The sequence below is a fragment of the Mercenaria mercenaria genome, chromosome 16, assembly GCF_021730395.1.
Source record: "Mercenaria mercenaria strain notata chromosome 16, MADL_Memer_1, whole genome shotgun sequence".
Taxonomy (NCBI): Eukaryota; Metazoa; Mollusca; class Bivalvia; order Venerida; family Veneridae; genus Mercenaria; species Mercenaria mercenaria.
Window position 1 is genome coordinate 28,503,635 of NC_069376.1, and position 9,526 is coordinate 28,513,160.

Consider the following 9,526-nt stretch of genomic DNA (forward strand, 5'->3'; position numbering starts at 1 on the left):
TAGAGCCTTAAATACTCGAATTTCATAAGAACAACATTTGTTGTCTGTATGACTGTAAATTGTCTATAACAGTTCTAAGTAGACCTTCTATAATCTGAATTATAAGATGCATTTCTGTTGTATTCCAGTAATCTAGAAAACATATTTCCATGCCCAAGTTGAAACAAATAACTATCCTTTTTAAAAATGTGTATAGGCCTACATTACATTTTCAACTAAATATTAGGGTGTAGTATTTGAAAAGAAATTGTCTGAACATAACTTATGTATGACCGATTGGTTAATAGCGATTCTATACTTATAAAGCGATTCCTAAGGTAATGAAATGAGAATGAATGTATTGTTAAGACAATCTTATGCAAATGTACATGTGATACTTCAAATAATGTACGTTCAATGTCATAAAAGGGCCGTTCAAAATGTATCAAAAACATTACAGTACTGGAGCAGACATAAAAGTGTTGTTTTTTTTTTCGGCGACGCCGTCTAAATTCGTTTTCCTTACCTATGCCACGTGACTTCAGTTTGCAAATCAAACTACTTGATAACGCATTATAGATAATTTATCAAAATGGAAGATTTATGCAACACTCTTCCTGATTGGACGAGAGTGTCAATTTCTTTCACTCTGTTGATTGTGCTACGCTGAGTGAAATGTAGACAAAGCGTTTATCCTAAACGACGCTGTTCACAGTTTTAAAGCTAACTTTTGCTCAGTATATTTAGCAAGAATATTGATATATCTCAAAATGATAAGTAAGTTTAATAAATATGATAAAAACCTGTTCAAATACCAACATATATCAAATTAAAGAAAGAGCTGAATACGGTCTGCGTATCACATGAATAAGGGTGTGATAAGAGTCTTTCATGTAGAGAAGTGCTTTTTAAAAGATTTACCTTGTTACAATTGTCGTCTGTATATGAAAAGGTTTCTTGCTTTTGTGACTTATTCAGATTGCATATTAAAATGAGTACTTGTTTGCTTTGATATATTTGTTATAAATTATTTAACTGATTTATTATATATGAATATTTTTCTTTAGTATGGTATGCAAATATTGAACTCAGTTGAAATCTGTTTTATTATATATATGCTATATAATGACTGAATCTCATTACATTGACATGAAGGTACGCTGCATACAGTTTATCTATGTGATATGACTACGGTCAAACTTTGCTTATGAAACAGAAATATTGAAATAATTACAATTGTATGTTTTGCTTGACCTTCACTTTTTTATAGGTGTGACCAAAGAAGTATAAAATACATATATAGCTCTTTGGTGTGACGTCATTGTCTAAAGATTCATGAATAGCGAATATGCATTTGTTAAAGCGGGATCAGTTGGCCTATTTTTAGAAATAAATAAAAATAATAAATAAAAAAATCCTTTAATTGATTTTTTTCTCATGTATTCTAATCAAACTTGATTTGTAGCATCTTTATTAGGCCCGCAGCCAACTTTGTTCAGCTGGGACATTTGACCCCTTTTAGGGGCTGCTAGAGCTAAAACTAGAAATGCCTTTATACAGCGTCTCATGAACAGCTTGGTGGATCTTTGTCATACTTGTTCTGGAGCATCATTATAAGGTCCTCTTCCAAATTTATTTATATAGGAACTTGGGCCCTATTAGGGACCACTATAGCTAAAAGTAGATATGCCTTTCTTCGCATTAACCACTAAAATGTAATGGATTTTTATCAAACTCGATGTGTAACAATATCGTAAGGTCTCCTGCTATTTTGTTACAAATGGGGATAGGGACCAATTTAGCTAAAAATATAAACATGTTTAATGACCTCTTCTCATGAACCGCTTCATGAATCTTCATCAAACTACTGCTGTAATTATAATATTCGTCTAAGGATAAACGAAACAAAATTGCAACCCTACGAAACCTTTGCGAAAAATTAAAAGAGAACCATTTAAACTGTTAAAGTGCGGTGTTTAGTTTTGCAATTTGAAAAATGTTAGATGAAAGATGAATGTTAGATGAAAAATTCATAAACTTCTTTCCTTATTACAATTCGCCGACCATCATTTTTAAAGATATTTCTTGTTAAAACTACTATAGTAATACATAAGACATCATGCCAGACATTTTGTTTTCCATCCGAAAGCGTATATACAGCGAACCTAATGACATTTCAGCGCCTAGTTTAGTATTACCAAATAAAGCAGACTGGATAGTCTCCCTTCAATCGCTAAAAGATTTTACAATTCCAGTCGAGACGAACATTCAGTGTCAAGTGCGTGCTATTTATTAACTCGAATTTTCGAGATACTAACTCAAACTTTCGACTTACTAACACGACAGTTTGACCTATACTACTCGAAATTTTGACTATTCAACTCGAAACTTCAAGTTGTGTCATTGGAAATTTCGAGATACTTAGTCGAAAGTCGAATTTTCGAGTTTGTATCTCGAAATTTCGAGTTAACAGATAAGGCCCACGTGGCACTTACGCTCTGTCGTATTATGTAACAATGTTTGTTTAGAAATAGTTTGTTCATTACTCATAATAACACCGATAGCTCTGATAAAGATAGCAGCAGTGTTTGGTAACTAGGAAAACGTTGTTGAAATTGTCACGACAATATGTTCTCACAATCGTGTGTATCACAATCGTGTGTATTAATAATTAATCTTTGTGTACTCACTGTTTCATCCAAAAAGAGTCAATATTCTGTAAGAGAAATTGTAGAAACTCTTCATGTCGATAATGGGGGAATATTTGGTAAATGGGGACAATATGACTATTGTGCTGAAGGCACCTATGCCATTGGATATGACATGAAGGTGAGAGATATTGTTAAGTGTACGTTAACATGTCATAAGGGATATGATTCTTTTGACAGGGATACACGAACGGAAGGGATATCATAATTATGTAGGTAAAGAATATGACATGAATGAAAGGGGTATCTTGGGATGTGATACGAGGGGAGGGGATGTCATATGTAAAGAAAAAATATGACATGAAGATAAGGAATGTTATATGCAGGTAAAACTATGACATGTGGACCAGCGATGTTACATGTAGGTAAGGGCTATGGCGAAAAGGTCAGGGATGTTATATGTAGGTAATGACTACGGCGTAAAGATCAAGGATTTTACTGACTTATGTTATATGTAGGTAAAGAATAGGATGAGGTCAAGGATGTTATATGTAGGTAAAGATATGACGTGAAGGTCAGGGATGTTATATGTAGATAAGGAATGTGACATGAAGGTAAGGGATGTTACATATACGTAACTTGAGAATATGAGGTCAGGGGTGTTATTTGTAAGTAAAAATGTGACATGAAGGTCGGGGATTTTATATGTAGGTAAGGAATATGATATGAAGTAAAGGATGCATTATGTATGTAAAGAATGCGACATGAAGGTAAGGGATATTATATGTATGTAAAGAATACATGAAGGTCAGGTTTTTTTTATGTACTAAGGAAACGAATACGACATGAAGGTCATGGATATCAGGGATATGTAGGTAGGGAATATCACATGATGATGGCCATAGATATCATATGTAGGTAAAGAATATGACATTAAGATAAGGGGTGTGAATTAAAGGCACGAAACATAAGGCACTCAATTTGGAGTCGGGGATCTGGCATGATGGCCGGATAATTGATATGGTGGTAAAAGAAATGGCATTTAGATAAGGGATATGTTATGTACAGTCAGTATATAACATTTGTCATATTTATTTAAAAGATATAAATGTATCATGATGGTGAAAGGGCATGCCATAGAAACAAAGGGACTGACATGTATGTATACGGCAAGATGCCAGTGTCAAAAAATTGTCATTTAGGTATGACTTGTAGGTAAGGGATATGACTTGAAAGTAATGATATGATATGGATGCTGTGACATAATGGAGACAGATCAGTGATATGACATCAGTAAGGCACACAACATGAAGGTAAGGAATGCGGCACTATGCGAAGAGGCATGACGAGTATGTGTAGGAATAAAATATGGCGAGACGGGTAAAACATAGTGTAAAGGGAATGGATGTGACACGCAGGTAGGCGATATGGTGATATTTATCAAAGTAATGGATACACTTTTATGTAAGTGGAAATGACATTACATGTAAGTAGGAGATATTCAATAAATGTGAAAGATATGACCTTAAAGTAAGCTATATGACATTGAACTAAGACAATTAATATGGCAAAAATAGTAATCATAATAAAAGAACTTTTTGCCAGCTATTTTCCGTTTGAGCCGCACCACGCATTTGCGACCAGCATGGATCCAGACCAGCTAGTCTACAGACCAACCTGCGCATCCGCGCAGTCTGGTCTGGATTCGTGCTGTTCGCTAATGGTTTCTCTAATTGCAATAGGCTTTGAAAGCGAACAGCATGGATCCTGACTAGACCGCGCTGATGCGCAGGCTGGTCTGGATCCATGCTGGTCGCAAATGCACTATGTTGGTTTTCTCATGGTGCGGCTCATTTTATAATTCATCAGAATAGGACTGACGGAATATAAGGAAGTAATGTCAATCGGCAGGTTACGTTTTCTCGTAAGCGATTCCGGCATTCTCCGGTTTTTACGGAAAGACACGTGACCGTTGAGCTATATTTACGTCCGAGGATATGACGTACCGTTTGGGTCAAAAGCCTGAAATCGCTCGAGCGATACCATAATACACGGTTAGCGTGTAAATTTACACGCTTACCGTGTAAATTTACACGCTTACCGTGTATTTTAATCGGTAGATCTATAAAAGTACACGCTCACCGTGTATTTTTACGCGTTGACCGGGTAAAATATACGCTTAGCGTACAAATTTATACGCTTAGCGCGTATCGCTCGCTTGAGTTACACTTTTAAATAAATTAGCCAATCAAAATACATGTTACAAAGGAAGATATTTATAAAGTTTATGATTGAATTATTACTTTTAAGGAAACATACATAATATTTTCATTATATTACGAAATGTTTTGCCACTGTAAAGATGATTTCAGTCAAGTAATTTATTCTACTGTATATATGCTTTGATTAAAGACATGTATATTTTTTATTTTATCTTACCAGAAAAGCCTGCTTTATTCTTATTTTCAAGCATTTCAAGTCTAATTCCACACATCATACACATATAAAACTTGTACTTTACATTTTAAAATGTCATTTGTTATCATATATCTATTTTTTCTACAACTTCAAAAATATATAAATAATAATAGTATTTATTTTTCTCCGACTTTAATGACATGTACATAATTGGGGAGGGGTGGGGGAATCGAGCGGCTCCATGTCACTGAAGTTGTGATCTACCGGAAATCATTACGTAACTTTTATGCAAAATGGCATGATAAAACATATGTCACCTAGGTTATCAGAACAGGAAATCCTTTCGAGGTTCCCTAATTAGAGCGGATCATAAAATTTACTGAAGCATATAAGATGGCTTTGATATGATACAATTTAATGCCTTCGGTCATCAATGCCACTATATATGAACGAACACGGATTAATATATCACGTGGCGGAGCTGTCTTGTGAAACGAAAACAAAAAATTCACAAGATATCTAGTATTCTAAAATCTGTAAGAATATATTTGGAAATTTAATGGACATTTATTTTTAAAACGATGAACGTGTAGTAACAAAAAATGTAAATTCGTTAGATATGAATCAAGGATTTTAAAGACACTGATTCTGGTATGCAAGGTAAAAAAGATTAAAAAGTCTGGTATTTGGGGGGGGGGTCACTTATATAGGAGATTTTCTTTGCCTTTAACTACTACTGATTGGAAATACCTAATGTCAGGAACAACTGATACGTATTAGACCTTCCTGCTAATATAAATCTATAATTTCTATTTTTTATTTTACGTGCTGGATCATTTTCATATTGAAACTGTATCGTGCGCAGAAGTCATTATCCGTAATTTAATAGAATAATTATGATAAAGCTGAATTCCGCAAAAATAGAACAAGATTTCAAGTCTAGAACACTCTTCCCTGCTGCTACACGCCCCCTCCTCTCTCTCTCTCTCTCTCTCTTAAATCTGACCGCTGCCATTTCATATTTTCAAATAAAAACTTTCAATTCGAAGAATCAATAGAAAGGATAACAATTTTAAAATGATTACTATTTTTGAATACGGAATGAATGGATACAATATGAAAGGCTGGACTTAATTGAATATTTCATTTTCAACTTTTTGATTATATTGCAAGTATCATGTAAGCTTATTGCGGCAGGTTGTAAGTTCTGCGAGGTCGAGGAAGGAAATAAGACAAATACTTTGGTATAAATAATTGATCTTTAAATGTTCCATATATAATTATTTTCCATTTAGATAATACAAATTTTAGCCATTTCGGCTTCGGCTATGAAATAATATTCTCCATTTCGTTGTATTTATTATCCATTTTAGTAATAAGTTTGTTAGTTACATGTACTTGTGGCCCGACCTATTTGTTTATTTTCTTGGCTGTACATGTACATTTTTGATGTTTGTTAGTATAAATGTAAACAGTAATAAGCAATAAAATATGATTTAACTCGAAAAAAAACCCAAAAAAAAACTAAACGCATAATATACATTTTCTAGGCTTCGTGCGGCCGGTTGCCGGCTACCCAGAAATAAATATTATCCATTTCGTGAATGAAGTTATTCTCTATTTCGTTTTAGTTATAAATTATTATTCATTTCAGTAATAACTTTGTTAGTTACAGGTACGCATGATAAATATTACAGGATGTTCGCGCGGCCGGTCGTCGGCTACCCAGAAATAAATATTATCCATTTCGTCAATGAAATTATTCTCCATTTCGTTGTAGTTATAAATTATTATCAATTTCATTTAAGTTTGTTAGTAACAGTTACGCATCAATAAATAACCGGACTTCGCGTAGACAGTCGTTGGCTACCCAGAAATAAATATTATCCATTTCGCCAATGAAATAATTCTCCATTTCGCTGTAGTTATAAATTATTATCCATTTCAGTGTAAGTTTGTTAGTTACAAGTACGCATCATATACATAACTGGACTTCGCGCAGCCGGTCGTTGGCTACCCGGAAATAAATATTATCAATTTCTTCAATGAAATTATTCTCCATTTGTTTTTAGTTGTGAATTATTTCCCATTTAATAATATACACTCGTTCAAGAAACTACTGCTGTCTGCATTTTTTTCATATGGATACAGAAGACGACATACTACTGGTCCGCGGTGAATGCAGTCATTTTTGCAGTTCTAAACTAAATTTTGATTGGTCTATTCGCTCGAATTCTAAATTAGGAATCGGGTCAACGAAAATACACGTTGAGCGTGTAAATTTACACGGTAAGCGTGTAAATTTACGCGCTTAGCGTGTATTTTATACGCTAACCGTGTAAAAAACACGCTTAACGTATAAATTTACACGGTGAGCGTATAAATTTACACGCTTACCGTGTATAATGATACCGCTCGAGCGATTTCAGACTTTTGACCCAAATGGTACGTCATACGAGGAATGCCTAATTGCCTGACGAGATTACGTAATTACACGGAAATTGCCGAATATCAACAACTTAAGTTAACGTTTCTGTGGAGAATCATTTTATCAGTCGTCTGTTTTACAGATAGAATCCCACCGGGGTAGTGGTGACGACACGTCGCTCAACGGCGTAAGACTCGTGTGTGCTGACGTCGACGGACATGTGAATGGAGAAGTGATCGAATCAACGGTTGGGAAATGGGGATCTTGGGCAGACGAGACGATGTGTTCTAGTAGAAATGGATCACCACAATTTCTAACGTCATTTTCACTCCAAGTTGAACCCTACGTACGCATTAACCTTCACCCTGCTATAATCTAAAATGAACTGGTCCATCATTCAATTTGGGCAGTACCATTTATTATTTAAAGGGGTGTTCACTGAAAATTTACTGACTGAATAGAGAACAGTGCAGGCCATGATCAGACTGCACGGATGTGTAGACTCATCTTGGTCTGCACTGGTCGCAAGGGCAAAATCACTTGCCGCCAGCGGGCTAAAGGTTAATTATCATTTATTGAATAAGCTATAAACAGCTTCTGTTGTCTATGAATATATGTCGAAAAATTAGTTCTTATCAATGAACAATTCATGAATATAAGTTACATCATTGTATACCAATCATACTATTTCGGACTTTGGGCAATAGTTTTGACTATTAACAGGCAAACCATTCAATTAGTATATGGTATATTCTGGCTCATGGGCAATTCTCTGCATTATTTTGGGTTAATATGCATTTGTAATGCGCATGTGTTTATTTTAATGAACTGTTCTCCATTTTTATTACATTGTTTATGAAGATATGTTCAATACACTTGATAAACGGCATGCAGGTCAATAGTCGAAACTGCTTGCACGAGGTCCGAAGCCATCCAATAAGTGTTTTATTACATGACATCAGAAACAAATTAACATATAACATGAAGAAGCAAACAGAAAGAATTTTCATTTCAGATGTTTTTCAAAGATGACACATCCGCAAACTATATAAAGTTCACGTGCCGCGATTACGTCGGAGGATCAAGTAATGAGCTCGCAAAGCCACCAGGAAACGGAATGTATGGAAACTGGGGAAGTTGGAGCAGAAGTTGTCCATCATACTCCGCGGTATGTGGTATCTCAACGAGAGTTGAAGGTCACGTGGGGATAGGTGATGATACCTCGCTAAATGATGTACATCTGCACTGCTGTACGGAAGGGCGTGTAGCGTCGGAACCGTTCGGAAAATAGGACTCAGCTACTGATCTTACTTTTTCATGGAGTTTTAAAAAAAAACAACCAAGAAAATACTTTACAGAATAAATATGCTGTGATATATTATCAATATTTATATTTGTGTAAACAAAGTCAATTGATTTTTAATGGTTTTATGGCTGTTTACAAACTAAGAATAAAATTTGCACTAGGCGTTGAGTGTTTTTTTCCTGATTTCTTGATAAGCTCAAGAAGGTCGCAAATTTTCATGCCGTTTTCTCTAAACCAAACAACAGTAACAGCTGAAAAACTGTACAGTTGTTTGTTTTGATTATGACTATTCAGCTACAGTTCGATTACTAGGTCATACGTGTTTACACGTTTTCAAACCAAATTTTCTCTACTTGCAAAATAACCTTTCTACTTTTTGATTATGTTTTGTTTTAGCTTGAGCTCACGTTTTTCTTATACAAGAATCATTAAAATATGGAACCCTGAGTTAAGGTTACAAAACGCAATCTTTAATGTTTACAAACATGATGTTTACGAAAACGAACTGTACCTATACACAAGCCGCATAATTTTATCATAGCTAGCTGAATGGTCATTCAGACTTAGCAACAATTTACGCCACTGTTTATATCTAAAGCTTCTTATACACACAATACTTCATCCTTGAAGTCATTCGGCAATTTCCGTGCAATTCTGTTCTTCCGTATGGTATTTCGGGATCATTCGGCTGTAACATACTTTTTTCTCTCATAAAAGCCGAAGAATGCCGAAATTGCATACGGAAAA

The 9,526-nt window shown here is 34.8% G+C and overlaps 1 protein-coding gene across 1 annotated transcript; it reads left to right on the forward strand.

The window, feature by feature from the left end:
* Positions 1 to 2,516: 2,516 nt before the first annotated feature.
* Positions 2,517 to 8,941, forward strand: LOC123541241 (vitelline membrane outer layer protein 1 homolog). The gene is made up of 3 exons (XM_045326658.2): positions 2,517 to 2,808; positions 7,616 to 7,819; positions 8,489 to 8,941. The coding sequence occupies exons 1-3, from the start codon at positions 2,608 to 2,610 to the stop codon at positions 8,762 to 8,764; spliced, it is 681 nt and encodes a 226-aa protein (XP_045182593.2). The 5' UTR covers positions 2,517 to 2,607; the 3' UTR covers positions 8,765 to 8,941.
* The last annotated feature ends 585 nt before the right edge of the window (positions 8,942 to 9,526 follow it).

What these genes read in the sequence shown, in the direction of transcription:
- LOC123541241 (XM_045326658.2), top strand. Translation starts at nt 2,608, where the DNA reads ATGTTCTCACAATCGTGTGTATCACAATCGTGTGTATTAATAATTAAT. An exon ending in CCATTGGATATGACATGAAG is followed by an intron (nt 2,809 to 7,615) that starts GTGAGAGATATT and finishes TCTGTTTTACAG; the next exon opens with ATAGAATCCCACCGGGGTAG. An exon ending in CACTCCAAGTTGAACCCTAC is followed by an intron (nt 7,820 to 8,488) that starts GTACGCATTAAC and finishes TTTTCATTTCAG; the next exon opens with ATGTTTTTCAAAGATGACAC.